This window comes from Perna viridis, chromosome 1, assembly GCF_037379345.1.
Source record: "Perna viridis isolate PV_CMFRI_1.1 ecotype Kerala chromosome 1, ASM3737934v1, whole genome shotgun sequence".
NCBI classification, from domain to species: Eukaryota; Metazoa; Mollusca; class Bivalvia; order Mytilida; family Mytilidae; genus Perna; species Perna viridis.
In genome coordinates this window covers 4,585,310-4,607,532 of record NC_142445.1, presented here as the reverse complement: position 1 = coordinate 4,607,532, position 22,223 = coordinate 4,585,310, and the positions used below count along the sequence as shown (strand labels likewise).

At 33.6% G+C, this 22,223-nt stretch overlaps 1 protein-coding gene and 1 pseudogene across 1 annotated transcript; both read right to left on the bottom strand.

Annotated features, from left to right (window-relative positions):
- Positions 1-1,794: 1,794 nt before the first annotated feature.
- Positions 1,795-14,291, bottom strand: LOC148626931 (uncharacterized). The gene is made up of 5 exons (XM_088563659.1): positions 14,238-14,291; positions 14,014-14,027; positions 12,570-12,611; positions 7,051-7,087; positions 1,795-3,594 (listed from the first exon to the last, which is right to left on the bottom strand). Exons 2-5 carry the CDS (start codon positions 14,014-14,016, stop codon positions 3,296-3,298), a joined length of 381 nt encoding a protein of 126 aa, XP_088419785.1. The 5' UTR covers positions 14,017-14,027; positions 14,238-14,291; the 3' UTR covers positions 1,795-3,295.
- LOC148626932 (uncharacterized) lies at positions 7,749-8,181 on the bottom strand (annotated as a pseudogene).
- Positions 14,292-22,223: the final 7,932 nt, after the last annotated feature.

The window sequence follows — 22,223 nt, the reverse complement described above, 5'->3', positions numbered from 1 at the left end:
TTCTAAAAAGTGCAGATCTGAATACATACAAAGACTATCTTTACGTAAAAATATGTAGTATTTGTAGATTAAAAAAATAACCTGTTTATTCGGTGGGTTTTTCTACACTATGAATCACTTCTACCATAGGCAGTGTCTATATGGACTGGTTCTTATTTCCAACACAGTTATGTTGCATAGTACATTCAATATGAGTGATACAGAAGTCCAAGGGGGAAAACCCAGAAATGACAAAAACTCATCAACTTAAAATGTAACCAGAGTAAAATGTATCATTCAATTTATACAAAATAAGATTTATAATTAAACTAACAAAATCCTCCTCTAGAACTTCAAGACCGTTTACTTTTTTCAATACATGACTCTTAGTTAAGACCTCTCTTTCTCTCGTACTGCTGCGACATCCATGGCAACACCGCCTGCAAAAAGTCTAGCGCCCTAGACCACTCGGCCAGCCAGGCTATATATAAATATAGCTTTCTCTGGCCGGGTCATTCCTCCTCGTAGGATTAATCTAGGGCTGTTACTTAGTACACGATGTATGGTAGTACGGGACAGTTCATTTAGATGTTAATATGTAGGATAGAGGATCAAATTAATGATGCATGTCACAACAAATCAATATTATACAAACGTCTCAGACTCTATTTGCTACACTGCTCCATCGGATTAGTGGTCTAAGGCGATAGATTTTGTGCAGGCGGTGTTGCCATGGATGTCACAGCGGTACGAGTTCGAGTCCCGCGAAGGGAACGACCAAACATTTGCGACAGTTCTAACATCGTATATTCTAAACGTTTACATATCTTCCCTGTATCAATTTGATCCGATGGAGCAGTGTATTGAATAGAGTCGTCACATTCTGAGACGTGTGTATAATATTGATTTGTTGTGACATGCATCATTCACTTTGTGCAGGCGGTGTTGCCATAGATCCCACAGCGGTACGAGTTCGAGTCCCACGGAGGGAACGACCAAAAATTTGCTTCTAACATCTTTGGGAATTTTTCAGAGCCTTCTATAAGTTTACGTTGTCTTCCCTGTATCAATTTGATCCGATGGAGCAGTGTACCGAATAGAGTCGTCACATTCTGAGACGTTATATATATATATATATATATATATATATATATATATATATATATATATATATATATATATATATATATATATATATATATATATATATATATATATGTATACTGTATTACGGAATGTTCTTATATACACAACAAAATAAATATAAAGATGCAAATGTAACACAATTTACCTACACGGAGCATTCATTTCTGTTTTCTTGCAAAATCTTACAAAATATTTTTACATATAACGAGCGGGGGTGCATGTATACCCTAGGTTTGTATATTATAACACAGTACTGTTAAGAACGGTGACGTGTACGTTTTTTGAATGACAATCCGTTTAACAATCTAGCGGACCAAAATAAAACCTACAGGAAAATGGACTTGATAAGATACACGATATTGTATGACCAGCAAGTCACACTGGTGCAGTGCGAACACTTGCGATAGCTTTAAAATCCAAATTGCAGTAGTCTATTATATAGTCCCCGCAAACTCTACACATTCTAAAAAAATATTTACACCATTTTTTTTAAATTTGCAAAATGAGGAAATTTCCTTCAGAGACTATGGTATAACATCGCCTATATCAAGGTTCGTTTATTTACCTGGACATTAAATTGGGTGGCCTATGTTTATATTTGTTTGTTTTTTGTTTTGTTTTTTTTTAGTTAGTTTATTCAAGGTCATCATTGAGAAATAATAAGAAAAATTCTGTAAGCAAAAAATATTAAGTATGACAAGAGAGTTTAGAAAAAGGTTATATGATTCAAGGATAATGGCTTCATATCAGAATTTCCTTTTGGTTCTCCTTAGTTCCATTTTCTGGCCATTTCATGCGTAAAACTGTACGGCATATAGTTTGCAATGAACTTTGAAGTGTTTCCCTGGGAATTTTTTACTTGATATAATATTCCTTCAGTTTTCCCTGCAAGCGTGCGTCTACGCAATTTCTATCTCATACGAGCACCATGCGCTTTTAAGGAAATTCCTTATCAATGCAATGGCGTTCAAATTCCTCAATGTCGTCCAATACATAAGCAATAAAAAACCGATTCTCCACTTTCTGTCGTACAGACTAATTCATTGAAATCGTGGATGTTGGAAATATTTGGCCATAAAAGGAACTGTAATGTCTCACAATTGCACAGAAATGGATTTCCACTCAATTACATTAACGAATTAGTTAAACTGATTCATATTCGATCTTCGTGATTTATTGTTTTTATCTTATTGTGTCCCAGGTCGATATAACTTAAGTGAACAAATTGATTTACTTCAAGAGGAAGTCCTGTAAATTTCAAAATTGTTAGAGAGAAAATGGATAAGTTAAAACATTTTATAGTATCTAAAGAAAGCATTAGGTAGGTCTTGTAAACGGTTCCCATTTAGATTCAGATTTTGAAGCTGCTTATAGTTGAGAAAAAATCTTTTGAATTTCTATTATACTTAGTACCATCGCCCAAAATACTGTTTTTACCAATGAATGTTTTTAGTTCTGAAAATGATCTTAAGAAAATTGTGCTTTACTGTTAAAAAATACTACACTAAGGTGCCCAAGTATACTAAATTTGGGTATCCATTCAGTACAATATCACAAGAGCAAATAGAGGAATCTAATAATAGTTGTTATATTGAATACTGATATTATATTTCTAAAGCTGTGAAGGTCGGTAATATGTAGATCAAACCAATATCGCTAGTTGTAACAGGACAAATCAAGTTCCTGTAAACAATTTGCCTGACACATTCTATATAAATGTTTTAAATGGTTTTCTCCTAAAGTGACAGGAATTCCATTCCTTTTCACATCAATCTTGTTCATACTGTGTTTTTCTAAACATTTTAATGCTTTGAAAATGTATTCGAAAACATTTGCAAGCAAATAAATGTCAATGTATAGGTCATCAATATTAATTAAGTGACAAAATGATCCAAGTTCTATTTGATTTAGATCAATTGACAATTGTCGAATCTGTGTGCTATGTTCACTACAAAATGTGTCGTTTCGTAATTGATAGTAAAACATTCAGGAATATTCATGTAAAGACTGTCAATTAATGGCAGTACTTTATACTAATTACAAAATTTAAACCCACCGTAACTGTCAAATTTCAGTATTTTGACGTTGGGCATAAGTCTGGGAAAATTTCAGCTTGAAATTGGCCATGGCATGGTTTTCACAAATGTCCAGTTCTACTATGGAAGGCAAATTAAAATGCCATTAGATCGATTGAAGACGGAGATAAATTGTTTCTATCAGTCCACAATTTCTTTATAGTCGACAGAAACGAAAACGATATATTCCTTATAACGTTTATATCATTTCTTAATAAAATAATCCCTTCAAGTTGAAATAATTGAGTAAAAGCGTAACTTTGAATTTCTATTATTTTGATTCTTGAAAAATCGATGACACGTACATCTGTTGGGAAACCTTTCGGTATGGATGTGATACCAATTCTATTGCAGTTAAGGTATCCGTCAGGGTACTGACACTGGTTAACGCCAGCTGAAAAGTAAAGAAAATAGAAAATGAATAAAAATTAAGTAGAAGTGCTTATAAGAATCATGCAAATTTTGTAACATTTGATACATCATTAAACGTAAGACTAAACATTTTGATTTTTTGATATTAACTTGCATTATGGGTCTATATCGTGAAACGTATAATTATTCATTCCAATCTTAATAGGACAATTAATTGGAAAGAGTGAATAACCAAAATATGATCACGAGTGCCGAAGAACGCATAGATGTAACGAAATCTTAATGCGATCTTGGCACGAGTAATTATCTTTTGGTTATTCATGATAACCAATTGATTATCCTATTTATTATATAGATTTCCTCCATTATTCATTGTTATTTTCAACGCAAATTTAAAATTTTGTGATTGGCGGATTGATACGCGTGTTGTGACGTTTTGGCGGGAGAAAGCACGAGAATGAAATTACCGAATTTATATCACATTGTGAATTATCGGAAAAAAATTACACTGGGAACAGTCGGTAAATCACTGCTATCTATATAATAATAATAAATAATTCACGTCAAAACTCCAACAGTTTCTATTGCATTTTGGTGTCATGTACAGAGTTATTTCCTTAAATTTTAAATTCTACAACACAATCTTCATACGTTCTATCTCCTAAGAACAAGGTTATATGAAAAACCACATGTCATTCTTTATTTACTATAACAGTTTAAACAAAATATCAAAAATAAAAAGATGTAGGTTTATATTTGCATCATTTCTAGCTGTTCTCCTTACTCCAGAAATCTTGATAGTTGTTTCCTAATAAGATATCTTTATTGTAAAATAAGAAATTGTTTGCTGATTTAACAAAAGTAGATTCTAATTTTGTAACGAATTTCAATTGTGGAAGAAAATAGTGAAAGCTTTACGAATATAACATGGAGACCTTGCACCTAAGATATAATACATAACATTTTGAATAGATAAAATGGTACAAGAATATACTTGCATGTAATAATACGGAAGAAATACATATTTTCCTTGTCGTACAAAAATCTCTCATTTTTGCCATATGACACTGCAGTGCCAATCTACATGGAATAAATATTTTTGTTTAAAATTCTGGATATCACATACAACAAACATTGTCGATTAAATATGAAAGAAATAAAAGTTATTCTATTGACCACTAGTGTGCATTTCAAAGTGTCATTTTCAGGCACTTGAGTTTTCTGTGATTAACTTTTATTTGTGTTAAAACCTGAGAGTATATCAATAAGGCTTTAATCTTTCCGCAGGTTATATCTTGAACTGAATTGTTGTGATATTAATTACCTCGATTTTATTATTAAATATATCTGCAAGGTTTAGTTTAAGAACATCATCATTTATCAGCGTTTCATTTTTAATAAATCGAATTTGACAAAACTTTGATAGGATTAAATGGAACTTTTACTTTCTGAAAGTAGGCATAACTAATTTAAAAAAATTGTTCCAATTATCATTAACCTTCCTTTTATGAGGTTTTAGAAAGTTCTAGAGCGATATTTCCCAAGTTATGTTAAGATTGGCTAGATGACGCTGCGAACTTAAATTCCACTTATTCGTAGATTGCGGAAGATTAAAACGCCCTGATTTCCGAAAGTTATTTCACAAGGATCATAACATAGAAATTGATTTAGCACTGAAAGTATTGACAGTCGTTGCTGAATTTATTCATTAAGTTGATATTTAACAAGACAACTTCATCTTCTAATAGAGTTACTTCAGGGAATGAAGTTATGATCATTACCTCAGGGTCTTTGGTAGTTTACTGGAAATAATCAAGGAGTTTAAACTTTCTACCATTTAAAAGGTATTTGATATAAGTATGATATAATACTAAGATATCTTCAAATAAAAATTTTGCTACATGTTTGTTGAAACACTCCATAATGTAGAATGTAGATCCTTGAGAAATTCAATTCAACAAAAATGTTAGATTTTTCTCTTAACGAGGTATGAAAAATATATTGGCGACAAAATTATTCGTAAATTGGAGGTATAAGGGTACCTGAAAATCATATTAGAGGTTACGAAATGAGGTAGGGTGCATTTGGGGTTACCTTGACCAACGTACTACGTAATGGGATTAATTCTGTATCAATTTTGAGGCGCGGCAGAAAAAAACTGTAAATGTTTCAAAAATATGTTAGTTTGTCAATCTTCTCCAATTTGTTTGAATTTAACTAGTGTCTAGTTGAATGTCAATTTTAAAATTGTTAGAGAGAAAAAAAATTGTTTTGAGGTCTTTCAATTGATGTTTACCACCGAAGTAAATTATTCAATTATCCACTTAATTATGAAACATATACATTGTATAATGTTGTCATCTTTTGTAAATACACAGGGTATCAAGAAATAGAAGTATGTCTTATAATATTATCAAACATTTGAAAACAGATCTGGAAGGTATAGGTCACGAATTTTGGCAGAGCATGTGCATGTCCTGTTCTAAACATTGGCCGAAATATTTCATTATGTTGCTTGATATTATTTTAACTTCTTTTTCAAATTTAGGTTGATCTAATCGAACATCGGCTATTTCGAAAATTTAAGTATGTCTCTTGTTTCCTAATTTTACATCTCATATCAAACAGATGCTAACTTTTACAAATTTCTTGTTACTTCCTTGTTTATTCCGGTATATTTACCGCCAGTTTAAATTCTTTAATGATTAGATAGCATTAAAAATAGCTAATATAGATATCATTTCACGCAGCAACTTATTTTTAATTTATTTTTTAAGTATTACGGTAATCCAAGAACCTTAATTCTATAGTTTTCTTTCGGAATATTTTTTTTCTACATATAGAATAACATGCCTGTTGGAACTCGTTGTAACGACTTATTACAATTATGAATATATTTACTTGTTCATATAACGATATGGTGTGCATTATTTTTCTTAACAGAAAATTGTATGGTCGAGCGATAACTAATTAAGGTTTTTCAACTTGTCAATTATGACATTAGAAAAATAGTTCATGTTACATCATCATAAGTAAGACAATGACAAGCGAAGTGATCCAAATTTCTATTGATAATTTCCGTTTATACCTATACAAAAATAAAAGGCATCAGTCCTCCATAGGCCAAAGATCTTTCAGTTGGGTTTATAACTAAGATATCATTATGGTTTTTCACGGAAAAAAGATTGGTTATAACGACTAAAGGTTCTAAAACGAGTAATTAAATCATTTTTACAAGATACTCTTCTGGTTCGTATTTTATTAATACGACTAAACCATTCCGTTTCTAACTCAACATGACGGAGACCAAAGTCCATCTGAGCTTATGCAGTGTTAGTCGATATCTTGAAAACTATAATAGGAGGCAATTTATAAATGATAAAGTGACTCCTTTCATTAACCGTTCTAAAGTAGAAGCTTGATCCTTTAATTTCACATATCGATAAATTGACGATGTTCTCTCCACTATCAATCTTACCTTTACAGCTTGACTCCCGTTTATTTATCCACCAGAACTAGAAATTAAAGGATAATAAAACCCTTGTTTACTTTTGCACTAATATATACCCACGACATACACTGATAACATATTGATAAAAAATACCCACGTATATGACGAAATTTAACTTCTTTGGTCCTTAAAATTTGAATTTCCAGCCTCTTACTGGAAAGTGACACATTTTCTTTTTTTTGCAATGAAAATCAAAAAGTAATGATATTGAAACATCAATCCGTATATTCCAGTTAACAATCTGTATGTAAACAATGAACAATATTTCACTTATGTCATTATGTCAAGCTATCAATTACATGTATATAAATACTCATGGAAAGTGAGACCTGTTAAAGTCGAGTGAAAAAAGGAAAGTTTGTAAGTTATGGAACGACCGTCTTCGCAATGACAAACTTCAGTTAAAAACTTTTCGTTGGAGCAAAAGTAGTCCTTAAGAGTAGTTTTGATCTGAGTTGTTTTTCCTTATTTTCTTGATAAAATATGCCGGTACTGGCATCTCCTTTTCTTTACTTTCCATTCCAAAACAAACAGGAAACTGAAACTTTGTTTCTTTTGGAAATGTACAAAAAGGTGTGATAAAGTATTTTAAAAGCAGTCACAATATATGCCAGATCAGTGTAAATTATCAAATAGAACAAAATTTATCCCCCTTTTTTGGTCCTTTTTCAATTATTGATTATTGAGGATTTTATAATAGCACGATAAAACGTGTATGATCGTGTGTCGAATTTAAAAGTATAATGCGATATGTAAAAATGAACCTATTATTCCGTAATTCTGGGGCTCGTCCCTGTAGATCTATAAACATAATCATCTGGATTTATGCTAAACCAGAACGTCGGTATTTAAAATTATGGCATCAAAGCGGTCTTTCATGCTAGGTAATATAGATGTTGTCATCTAAATTTGAAAACACTAGACCCGAATCCTGACAACAAACACGCTCCTCGACAGATGGTATTTGTTGACAACATTCGCACGTACACCATTCGTCAAACAATTGCAGTATATTGCAATTTTTTTCTGACTGTTTCTCCATTCGGCTATTTCTTCTGCCGACAATTGTGGCTCGAAATTTTAAGGAATGAGACCCATCTCATTATTACTGTTCGCCGCATAGACGTAGCAGATGAAAGCACAGATAAGATCTGTACTGCTACCACACTCTCCAAAGAAGAGATCGTGGAAAACCATCAATCTGTGCGATCCTCTTTTGGTCTCCCTACCAAGGACAACGTATGTGATTTACCGTCTATGTAGTGCATTCCTAATCTCCACAAGAATCCATACAAGCAACGTTACATAGCTGGATCTGCAAAATGTACCACCAAACAACTTTCAAAACTTCTATACTCACATCTGTCCAAGAGGCTCAGCAGTCCTACCACAACACTTGTTTCTCCCGTAGTGTGTTAATTCAATGTGGATCCTTTAAAATTCGAAAGATCTTATGGAGAAAATCAGTTCAAGACTATTATCAGAATATAATAGCATTAAATGCTGTAATTTTTCAACACTGTATACTTCTATTCCCCGTACTCAGTTAAAATCCCGACTCAAAAACATTACAAATCTTTTTGTCCAAAATAAATGGTACGCCTAGATACAAATATATAGTTCTTAGTAAAGATTCCTCATACTTTGTAAGAAATAATTCCAAGTTATCTTCCAAATATACAGAAGAAATTGACCAAATGTTTGAATTTTTAATCAACAACATATTTGTCCAGTGTGGCATTGTTCTTGGTAGAGAGACCAAAAAAAAGGATAGCACAGATTTATGGTTTTCTGCAAATTTACTGCATATGATGTTTATATTTCTCAGTTGTTAAAGTTTGCTAGAGCGTGAAGATACTATTCTGACTTCGTACTACACCATTGCTCCTTGCGAAATAGGCTTTTATTTCAAGGTTATAAATAATACGTCTTTTTCACTGCCTATAAAGTTGATATCCGATAACCATGTCTCATTGAGAAGTATTTTATTTCTGACTTAAAGAGTAATCAAGGGAACCAAGGTTATAGCGGTAATTAGAAGAATGTAATACAGGGACAAAATCACGAAATCATACATACACAGTAACAAAAGCAAATGAGCAACTCGGACTCCACTAAAACCTGGGAGCATGGTAGGGTAAGCGTTCTCAGCTTTTCTAGAAACACCCGCCGAGTTGCTCATAAAAATCATGTCCGGGGTAGACGAAAGAGGAAAGGAAAACTATGGCACGTTGAACAAATCAGTTTTCATGGTGCAGATGGATACACCGTAGCGATTCACGAGTTCATGATGACGACCATAAAACGTCTGTAGTGATGATTTCAATCTTGTAGCAACATAACCCTGTTCCAGACGCCTATTTGTAAGAATTCTAGTGCGATACAAAAAGTCTGCGTAGTTTCGGCAAGCTCTGGCATAACGTATGAGCTGTGATATGACCACTCCATACGCAGGCACTGAAGGGATGTTGCCCAAGATGAAAGGAAAGTTGACAATTCTGGATGAAAGGTCATCACGTTGGTTGTAAAGTTTGGTCAATACTTTTCCTTTGCAATCGATTTCCAAGTGTAGGTCAAGACATGAGGCTGACTACAAAGTGTCTGTAGTATCCTTTCTCTGAGGTTCTTTTGGGTAGAAGCGATGTATCAAATCCCCAAAATTAATATTATAAGATAATACGTCATCTATATAGCGGAAACTTAGATTAAAGGATCTAGCTGAACGATACTTAAAAGATTACAGTTTGTTAGTTTAGTCGTTGACAGAGTGGTGTATTTTAATTTACAGATATTGGACAAAAAGGGGTATTTCAACACTTTCTTCGAGGTTTTTAGTCTCTTTACTAAGATATGTACCTGTTTTTAAACTTATGTGCTATTTTCCGAGATATAAAAGTTCTAGCAGCAAAAGACATTTGTACTTCCTGTTTATAACTACGTGTAAATGCTAAAACTGATAACGGACTGAATTCCACATAGCCGGTCATACTTTAATTTTTTTATCACACTGGCCGCATGAAAAGAACACGAAAATATTTTAATCTTGGATTGGGAAAATCATATCTGTTTCATAAAGTTTGAAGTTGTTCTTTTTATGCGGCCACATTGAATTTTTACTTTATCGATGCTGAAATCGCGGACATGACCCGTTTTCCGGTGGATAGGCGATCGTTCAAAGAGCGATAACTCGTGTAATCCGCGTTTACAACATGTAAGTAATCGTACACAGTAAGATCAGACATTCGTCTCCTTGGATATAACGGTTTGCCATCACGAACTACAGCTTTTTCTTTTAATAAAAAATGGGAGTATGGAGGTCCTTAATGACCCTTCTCCTTTCGATGGGGAACGACCCTGGCCGATATATAACGTATCAGTACTAGTAAAAGTACATCAGGGCCTGAAATAAAATTTAATTAATTTTCTTGCCGCCAACACATCAGAAAAATTCTCGCCTGAAGAGTCCACTATAGTGAATGACGACTGGTAAGACAGTAATTACCTAAAACAGAGATAATCTGTATAAATGTGTCCACTGAATTGTTTAGGTCTAATTTCAAGAATAAGAAAATATATTTTTACACCAATAACAGGGCTGTCGTGTATGCAGCTAATTAGCATACATCCAAATCACCTAAGGTGATGACAAAAGTACGAACACTAGTATTTGATACACTTTAGTATAATATATGCATAAAAGCATAAGCAGTATATTGCAGAAGCCATTTCCCGTTGTCAGTGGTCCAAATCGTGGTAGCTAGCTCCTTATGCCGAGGTAGTTTTTAGTTTTACCATACTATTTTGGCAACAAAAATATAAAATCGAATAGATTGTTAGCAAATTCTATATCTGATGGTACAGGAAACACGTATAAAACAGCTTTAACAAAGGTTTAAGTCATTTCAAAATGGCATTCCATTACATTCGACGTCAATTCAAGCCCATTTTCTATTTAATCATAGTTTTCCTCAGCCGTTTCTTTATCGAGGCAGAGTTGTCTTTCTTTTTATTTGTTATGCGTTATTACAAGATTGAAGTCATCACTACAGAAGTTTTATGGTAGTCATCATGAACTCGTGGATCGTTATGGCTTATCCATCTGCACCATGTAAACTGATTTATTCAACGGGTCATAGTTTTCCATTCCTCGTTTGTCTACCCCGGACTTGACTTTTTTTATAAGCAACTGAGCGGGTGTTTCTCGAAAAGCAGAGTACGCTTACTCTACCGGTGCACCTGGTCCAGTTTTCAATGGAGTCCGAGTTGCTCATTTGCTTTTGTTACTTTGTATGTATGATTTTAGTTACTTTATGTTCTTTGTTGTGTGTGTCTGTTTTCTATGTCTGGTCTTTGTCCCTGGATTACATTCTTTTGATTACCGCTATAACCTTGGTTCCCTTAATTACTCTTTAAGTTTATTAAACCAAGCATCAGAACATACGATTGATATGCACAATCAAAACGTATTTTATAATGCCTTACGAGAAATTCCATTGTTATTCTGTCATCTTTGTTGCTTAGTCCCGACTGTTGACAAAGAGTAATCAAGGGAACCAAGGTTATAGCGGTTATCAAAAGACAAAATACTGATTCTTGTATTTTCCAATTTTTATAATGACAAAAATGTAATTTCTCACCAATTTTAAAATAAATAATTCTTTAGTAGGAATGATAACCATCAAAAGAATTTTTGACACAAAATGAGGCGGTCAATTTGTTGTATGAATGAGTGAATGAGGAAGTTATTTAACACATTTTGAAAATCGATAGGGGTCAATAAAACTATAGACCACTTGTTTACTTGTTTATCTTTCATTCAAATTGAAATTTGGCACAACTATTAAAAAGTAATCGAGGGAACCAATATTCTAGCGGAAATCAAAAGAGTGTAATTTAGGGACAAAGACCAAACATGGGAAACAGACAAACACAACAAAGAACATAAGATAACTAAAATAACACATACGAAGTAATAAAAGTGAACGAGCCACTCGGATTCCACTAAATACTTGGAACATAGACCAGATGCACCGGTAGGTTAAGCGTCCTCTGCTTTTCTAGAAATACCCACCAAGTTGCTAATAAAAAGTCAAGTCCAGGATAGACGACAGAAAACTATGACACGTTGAACAAATCAGTTTTCACGGTGCAGATGGTTACACCGTAACGATCCAAACGTACAAACCTGCACTTTTCAGAGCATTTTTTTGTCCATGCTCTTAGTTTTTGATGGAGTTCTAATTGTTCAGTCTTTTGAGTTTCTCTTGAATCAATGTTCCTTGATTGCTCTGTGGTATTTTTCATATACTTAAAATCGGTTGGTTTATATTTAAACGCAAAGAAAATTCCAGTACATCAGCTATTTAAATGCCTGATGATGGTAGAAACGTCACAACACAGTGTCACTATCTCTATCGTGATTTGCCACATTGTTAGTTAACGTGAGAAAGTTTCTAGAATTACGCCCAAATATTTTCTTCATTTACCTCAATGCTTCTCCATTGACCCAGTATCAGGTGTCTGCTATGCTACATGAAACAAGAGATGTTTTGATGAAATTTCACAGGCAAATACTTTTTCACATGAAAGAGTAATCAAGGGAACCAAGGTTATAGCGGTAATCAAAAGAATGCAATCAAGGGACAAAAAAACAGACATAGAAAACATGCATACACAACAAAGAAAATAAAGTAACTAAAATCATACATGCAAAGTAACAAAAGTAAATGAACAACTTGGACTTTACATGAAATTAACGTGATTCACCTAAATTTAACTTAAAATCTGTCACAAAGATTATTTGTTCAATTAAAGGGGAAAAAAAATATTTGAAATTTGTGTGAAAATCATGTGAAAATTCATAGGAAATAATTTTGTCTGTGTAGAGGACCGCACCTACTAAAATAACATTTTTAAAATTGGTACCACCAACGAAGCGTGTAAACGAGGTGTTAGCAACGATAAGATCCCAAGATCCCAAAATGTCGGCGTTAGACAACAAGTATACATGAATCTTTAACAACATTCAGCCAGGAAGCACTTGAAACTTTTAATTGTAGTACGGACATATTTTTCCTATCATAATGCTAAAGTCGCGGAGTAAACTGCCATTGCCGTGAACCCTTTTTCTTTTCTATACGAAAGAAATGTATTCATGTAGCGGTTCACGGAGACAATCGGCAGGTTGCTTGGAAAATGTCCCTTTGTCACAATTTTAACCCTCCTGGCGGTATTGTGGATGGTACTATGTATTATTTAGGTTCACTATTGCAATCAATAGAAACCCCCTCTACTACTGACAACAGTGGGGAGGTGTAACCTTTGCAGAAATTAATTAAATGCAATTAAATGAAAATCGGAGGGATATTTGTTTCTTAACATAAAACAGAGGGAATTCCAGCATCTGATATACCCTCGCATGTAATCATAAATCACTCGAGGGGATTCAGAGCACTTGTGGACACAAATAGTCGCCGATAGTTATATAAAAGTACCTGTTCCAATTAATTCATGAATCAATTAATGTTTTATATATAATTCTTTTTAAAATAGCAACATGTAGTTATCTCCCTTTGACAGACATTTTATCAAATATGTGTTTATATCTTAGTATATCTTTACATATAGGATTTATACATGGATGCCCATATTCAGAGACGAAAACACTTAACTAAAGCTATCATAGCTTAACTACGATTCCATATAGATTTCCACCTGCTATCCAGAATATCGACCTTTCACAAAACAAAATTCACCACATTAAAAAATGGTCGTTTAAAAATTTGTCTCAGCTGGAAGCTATAGATATTTCTGACAACATGATTGATACAATTAGCAATTTTTCTTTTACATTTTTACCCAATTTGAAAGTATTGAACATGCAACATAACATCATCAAATATGTTGGGAGTGAAGCTTTCACTTACTTACCATCTTTACAAGTGCTAAAAGTAAATATAAATCAACTATATAATCAAGTATTTGTTTATTCAGCGGAGGATGCATAATATACAACGAATAGCATTTGACAGTTCTGACAAGTTTCTCTTTAGTAAATTGTAGAACGTACTACCTAAGTCAATGATGTGGAATTATACATAAGAGGTTGTTATTCTTTGCGAAATCATACTTTTGCTGATTCAAAAAGCAATTACCTTCAAAGGCTGTCTGTCTCTATAACTGACATCGAGCATGGATCGTTGTGTCACCTGAAAGGAATTGAGGAACTATATATAGACATATACTTATCTACTGATACAATTAATGACATATTTGAATCTCTATACTGACTAGCCAATCAAACACTTGATATCCTTCAAATTTATGATTATAAGTTAAATTTTCATCTCACAAGAAGGCATTTACGTCCGCTGTCTAAAACATGTATAAAAAAAACTTTGGTAACTGAAAATACAATATCACAGACTGATGTTGTCGCCTTTGAACAGTTTGCTAGAAACTTTCCATGTGTAAAAGAACTTGATTTATCAGAAAATCTTATTCCAACGTTCAAATTTGCATGTTTTTTTTTATGTTTTCCATGTTTCATAACCTTGAAGTGATCAGATTTCTACAATATTATGACGCTGATTCATTGATATATGAGTGCTCTTCCGTGCATTATGACACTGTTGATGTAACATTCACATTTCCACCAATTATGCGTACATTGCATATTACATACATATCAGCGGAATGGCATATATCATCTTTAACAGTGAAAGGTGGACCAAACCTAACGGTGATTAATTTAGCACATGTGGCATTTTTTTGCTTTTGATTTAAAATTCTATGGATAACAAAATCTAAAATACCTAGATACCTCTGGTTGGTACTTAGTATCAGTCAAAGATAATTTTCTACAGCATTTGCTAAATTTGGACACGTTTGTTAGTGAAAACAGCTTTCTTGAAAAAGATTTAAAAGAAAGTGATAAAATCAAAGATTTCTTCCTGAACATCACACGTTTACAACACATAAACCTTCATGGGAACAATCTGGAAACATTAACCACTGAGTTCTTTAAACCGTTAATGAATACATTGAAAACTTTAAATTTATCGAGAAACGAGCTTTCTGAATTTCCCCTAGATATTCCTCACTTACTTCTTATTGATATGAGAAATTAACTCAAATAATCGTATCGCACCCAACGAAGCTTCATATGTTAAGGTGTATCTACGTGGAAATCCGTTTTTATGCACTTGTGACACGTTACCCTTCCTTATGTGGCAAACCTTGTCTGCAATCGAAGATTTTGATGGGCTAGTATATACGACAGAAAATGGACAGTCAGTTCAAATAGTGGATTTTTAACTGGAATTATACTGTTTAAACAACACTGTATACAAAAGTTGTGGATAGTTGTTGGATTTTGTTTGGGATGTATAGTTATCTTACATACGTTTGCAATACTTATTTACTGTGAATATAAATTCTTATTAAAGTATCGATGTTTAATAATGAGAAACGTAAAACGCAAGATATAACAAATGGCTATCTTTACAACGCCTATTTTGCATATAGGCAATTAGATTATGCTGAAGTAATTAAAATCTTTGAGTACTTACATGCTCAGAATTTCAAAATTGGATCACATTTCGTTTCTTCCAGGACGTGACAATGTTGAAAATATATTAGACGCTATTGATGAAAGTAAAGCAGTATTTTTTTTTTTTTTTTTTTTTTGGTGACAAATGATTTTATCGACTATGATTGGGGATCATATGACATGGCAATAACTAGATTGCATGCTTTTACTGAAAAACGGCAAATGATATTTGTTATTAAAAGCAACATCCGATCAGAAAAAAATCTAAAAAGTCAATGGCTAATATCTTGCATATTGTGAAATGGATTAAATGGCCAGTTGACAATACTGTAGAGCTACTTTTTTGCTAAACTACAAGAAGAAATCAATAATGGATGCATTGTTGACTGACATGCTGCAAATGTTGTTTCTTGTTTAACAACAGAATACAATTAATATAATATAACACAATAAGGAAATATTCGTAAGGATTTTGCTGATTCGAAAAATAATGTTGTTACAAAACTACATATTTTTCCTTAATCATCTCAGGAGGGTAAAGTGCTTCACAGAAAAATAGGTTTGTACAAATGATGCTTGATTTCCTCTTTGATAACATATTTGGCACATTTTGAGAAGCTATTGTTTAGCAACAAGTTGGCATTCCAATGCCCCTCTCCTAGCCGACTTGCTTTTGTATGCACACAAGACTGAATTTCTCCAGAATCTTCTGAAGAATAAAATTATAAAAAAGTCCCTAAATTTAAGATACAGATATATTGATGATGTATTATAGGATTAAGCACTGTTTTTCCAGAATTAATCGATGTCTAAAACGGACCATTCACTCACAAAACAAATTAAAGACCGTAAGACATATTATGTCAGGTTTGAGAGTGAGTGAAGGGTCCAGTTTTAGACATCGATTAATTCTGGAAAAACAATGCTTAATGACATGGTTGTTAATTTCAATATTCGAAGTATTTACGGGCTACGGGCTGCTGATAACTGTATCTTTCATAAAATGTTTTGAATATACAATGACGACCACAAATGAGAAAAACAACAGATAATGCCGTTTAAAGCCTCTAAACGGCTCTATCTTTTGTCGAAGCGATGGTAGACATGTTGTTTACCATACATGCAAGTACATGAAATTTACACTGTTGTAAAAACTGTCCTCGCTGAGGTCGTCAAAGGTGAACAACCAATCATAATGCACGAACAGGCATATGCTTTTTAAATTGGAATAATTGTTCATTAACAACCATTTTTTTTGGTAAATGGTTAAATCATAAATATATACACCAGAACTCGAGATAAAGGATACTACAGAAACAGCTTGTTAAACATCAAGTATTTGCTACATCTCAAGTAGTGTTCCTTATCATACAACACAATTAACGTAAACAAACTACACAAGGAAAGCCATAATTGTATTTTAAAGTAGTAGTCTCTATAAAAATCAGACAAAAAAGTAATTCATGTATGTCAAAAACCCACCGAATTCCGTTGAATGTCTTGTTCAAAAACAGTTTCAAATAACCATTTTTAGTTTTTCATTTGGTTGTTGCGCTTTTTGGATAAAAAATTTATAGATTGTACGTAAAATTTGCATTTTGCAAGAGCTTGATTCGGTTGATTTTAGAGGAAGGTGAAGAAGAAATGATTATCGTTGTGTGAAAAGGCTTCCTTTGTTTTGGTACTTCAAAACAAAATTTTGGATAAAAAAACAAGAAAGACACTTTTTTGGCAAAGCTGTTTTGACGTTTTTGGCTTAAAGAAAAATAAAACAGTTTTACTTCACCCCCAGTGAATAAATAATAAAAAAATGTCAGATATACTTTAAAATGAATGGTCGGCAAAGAACAAAACACAAATATAACCAAATATTACTAAGAAGTGCAAACAGAAAGGCATATAACGAACTTCAGAGAATTCAAGACATGGTTTTGGAAATAAAAATATTTTTCATAGACTTTTTAAAAACACCATCGGGAAATGTATCTTAACTTATACATTTATTTTCCTTAACCTGTCCCTGGATTGCATTCTATTGATTACCGCTACAACCTTGGTTCCCTTGATTACTCTTTCACACCACTGAGTCGATACCTCTGCTTGTGGATTTTGTCACCGAGAGTATCATCAACCCAGTAATACAATTTTTAAAATTAATGGTTTTAACAAGAGAAATGAAAGAAAAACTGGCTCGAACGTCGCTCAGTATAAAAAGGTCCAAACCTGACAGCAGATCGGGCACTCTGTTTTCTTGCAAGAATGTGGTGTCCGTAGATGGGAATCTTAGCACACTCACATCTGGTATGGAAAGTGCCCCGACCAATTCAACTAAAAGTACCCAATCACACGTTCAGTCTGCAGACCATATATCCTAATACAAATATTCTGACTATTTCAAAATTATCAAACCATGTTCCAACACTTTAAATGATATATTTGACTACAACGATGGCGAACCGCATTGTACCATATCAAAATGTGGAATAACATGCAACATTCTTATAACCGACTCTTACTTCTACAGTTCCCTTACAAACAAAACCTTAAATACAAGAAGTCACGATGACTTAAGTTGCAAATCAACAAACTTAATATATGGATTAGAATGCAACTTATGTGATTTAGTATATGTCGGAGAAACGCAAGAACGATTGAGCAAAAGAATGTGCCATCATCGTTCGGGAATTAACACCACAAAATTCCCGACAGTTTATCAACACTTTAATCAACAAGATCATTCAATCCTCTCTATGATTGTTCGTATTTTTAAAAAAAAATTACCATCCTCCGAACAGTCCCGTGTTAAGTAAAAACTATCGTAGGGAAAGAGAGGAGTACTGGATACGCAGAATAGGTACTGCAATACCTTACGTATGCAATGTCAACATCAAAAGTATAGGAAACCTTTCAAGCCAATTTAACAATAACATAAATGTGATGAATTTATTTGACAAAAATCCAATACGGGAAAGGAGTCATGGCCATCGCCACTATACGTCACCTAAGTTACATTATGTCTCCATAGATGGTCTCCTTGCTTTCATACAAAAACCTCTTGGACTTCATCACATTAGAACCAAACTTTATTCTTTACCTCTCACTCTATTACACTCCCTTTACAAAACAAGTCTTGACACTCCTGTTTCTGACCCCACCTCATCATTATACAGACTTGTTGCCATCATTTTGGATATTGGTTTCCACAGACTCTTTAAACCAAACGCGATCATTTCTTCCGCTACCGTTTGTCAACAAAGGTATAGATGCAATTAATTTGGCTAACATCCTCCATCACAAAAACGTCACCAACAAAATTCCCCCATATTTCAAAGACAAATCCATGCCAATTATTTCATATTCCTATACTTCACCCATTGGATCCGAAATTTTCAATTATAAAAGGCTATTGCAGAACCTCGAGATTGAGGATTTCAAGTCTAAACCACCTGACTGTTCTGGCAGAAACTCTACATTCAAAAATGGTCCTTCTGGTCACGTCGTTACGGGAGATTTAACCACCATCGAAAACGAATCTCTGCGTAATATCCTTTCTAAAGGTCCCAAGTATCGTGAACCACGCTCCATAAATTGGAATTATAACTTTATTTCTTATGGATGCCGTCGATGACTATGGAAGAAAATGGATAAAGCGAGAACAAGAAAACATTGATTCTCTGTTTGTGGTTAAAGGCCGTGAGATCTTTAATTTTGAAACGAATGAAAGTTTTAAGTAGGTCAATGAGTGCCAAAGCTACATCGGTTTTCAAAGACCACTATGTATACATGACAAATATTTTGTCGTACCAGTTGACAAAGCCCAAAACAACATTGTTTTTGTCTGCAACACGTTTTACATCAGAGGTAGACGTAGAAAATAATAGCAGTGATAAGACCTATACTGCTACCACACTCCAAAGAAGAGATTGTGGAAAACCATAAATCTGTGCTATCCTCTTTCGGTCTCTCTACCAAGGACGATGATTGTTATTTACCGTCTATGTACTGGATTACTAAACTCCAGAAGAATCCATACAAACAACGTTTCATAGCAGGATCTGCAAAATGTACCATCAAATCTCTTTCAAAACTTTTAACTTCTATACTCACAACTATCAAAGAGGGTCTGCAGTCCTACCACAACACTTGTTACTCCCGTAGTGGTATTAAATCAATGTGGATCCTGAAAAAGATCTTTTGGAGACAATCAGTTCAAGACTATTATCTGAATATAATAGCATTAAAACCTATGATTTTTCAACACTGTATACTTTTATTCCTCATACTCAGTTAAAATCCCGACATAAAAACATTATACATCGTTGTTTTAAAAAAAAATGGTACACCTAGATACAAATATATAGTTCTTGGTAAAGATTCCTTATACTTTGTAAGAAATAATTCCACATCATCTTCCAAATACACAGAGGAAGATGTTTACAAAATGCTGGAATTTTTAATCGACAACATATTTGTCCAGTGTGGTGGACGTGTTTTTCAACAAACGGTCGGAATTCCAATGGGAACAAATTGTGCTCCTTTACTGGCTGACCTATTCCTTCACTCTTATTAGGCTGACTTTATAGCTGATTTGATCCGAAAAAAAGAATATCGTTTGGCTAGATCCTTTTAATCTCAGTTTCCGCTATATAGATGACGTATAATCTTTAAACAATCCTAATTTCGGGGATTTGATACATCGCATCTACCCCAAAAAACTTGAGATAAAGGATAATACAGACACTGTAAAGTCAGCCTCATATCTTGACCTACACTTAGAAATCGATGGTAAAGCAAATCTATTGACCAAACTTTACGACAAAAGTGATGACTTTTCATTCAGAATTGTCAACTTTCCTTTCATCTGTGGCAACATCCCTTCAGGCTAGAAACCACTAATTCCACTTCCCATAGACTTCAATGCTAATTTCACAATATTCAATGGCTTCTCTGGACTTTACCTTAACTTTAACTTGCAGAGGACTATATATTAGCATGATTCTACATATGTCAGCTCACAATCCTCAGAGTGGCACGTGGGGTTAGCAGACTTGCAGTGCAGTACTGGTCACCGGAAGTGAAGGGTCCATAAATAGCATGGGAAATCCCAGTGTTTTCACAAGATAGGCGTATATTTAGAAATCATTATGGAGATTAGGCTTCACTCTGCGGGTGTTTCTAGAAAAGCGGAAGATGCTTACCCTACCGGTGCACCTGGTCCATGCTCCCAGTTTTTAGTGGAGTCCGAGTTGCTCATTTGCTTTTGTTACTTTGTATGTATGATTTTAGTTACTTTATGTTCTTTGTTGTGTATGCCTGTTTTCCGTGTCTGGACTTTGTCACGGGATTGCATTCTTTTGATTACCGCTATAACCTTGGTTTCTTTGATTACTCCCTCATATGCAAATGAAATGGTTCGTTACACGGGTAACGAAATTCCTTTGTCTCAAATAACAATATTAAAATATGATATGATATCCAGTTGAATCTGTAAAACCACCGTATTCTATCGTGGATCGTACTTCATCAACGTCCCTAGAAAAATGTTAAGACTAGTTTATAAATTAACACACTATTCTTATTTAAAAAGCTTTAGAAAAAACGGTGGTTTGTTTACAGAATATAGACATTTGAATTGCACATGTACGACATATACCAAACGCTATGAAAAAAGAATTTAAATTAGATGCTTTCTTCGTGATACTATTGTAAACAAGAGGTTTTTTTATATAAAGGTGATCTAACAAACGCATATTTTTTTCTACTTCTTTATTCCTTTATTGTGTTAACTGTGAAGCTTTGAAACAAATTGGGGTGTCTCAATCTACAACTTTGAACATATTCATGCTTGAATATACTAAAGCAAAATAGTCACATTTCGGGAATGGAAGTGCCCGGCCAATAAACACACTATATATTCAATGTCAATTCTGACTTAATCTATCAACCGATCGGTTCTCTTTATAGATGATTAAGAAATAGATGATTAGGTGCAATAAGGGCATATTGAAAGTGTACAATAAAACATTTTGCTTGATATATTTCAAATATATTTATCTCAAAATATTGGAAACTACCCTTTTCAGGACTATTCGACCACCACTTCTTGTTAATCATCAACTACCTCTAACTGTCATAGATTTCTTTCCTCTTCACTGGACCCAAAGAATCATGTACAGCATTGTACAAAAACATCATGGCTAGCAAGAATCCGGATATACTCACTCATAAGGAGCACTTATATCTACCCCCGATTTTAGTAAACCTAGTGCTGAATGTTTTTCCGTGCGTATTATTTTGTGTGTTTTGTTTATTTAAATCTCGTGTATTTCCTGTTTTTGTGTTTTGTGAGATGGCTTTTCTTCCTTGTCTAGTTTTATGTATAATTGTATTATACTCTGTTTGGTTTATTGTGTATGTAGATAGTCTCTGTTTCCTTTTCCCGTTCAGGTCATGTACATGAATACTGATGTACTTGAATTGTTCTATTAGTGACGCTTCGGTATATTGTAATTTTGCATTATTAATGGCGGTTCGGTATATTGTAGTTTTGTGTTATTAACGGCGCTTCGGTTAATTTAATTTTTGTGTT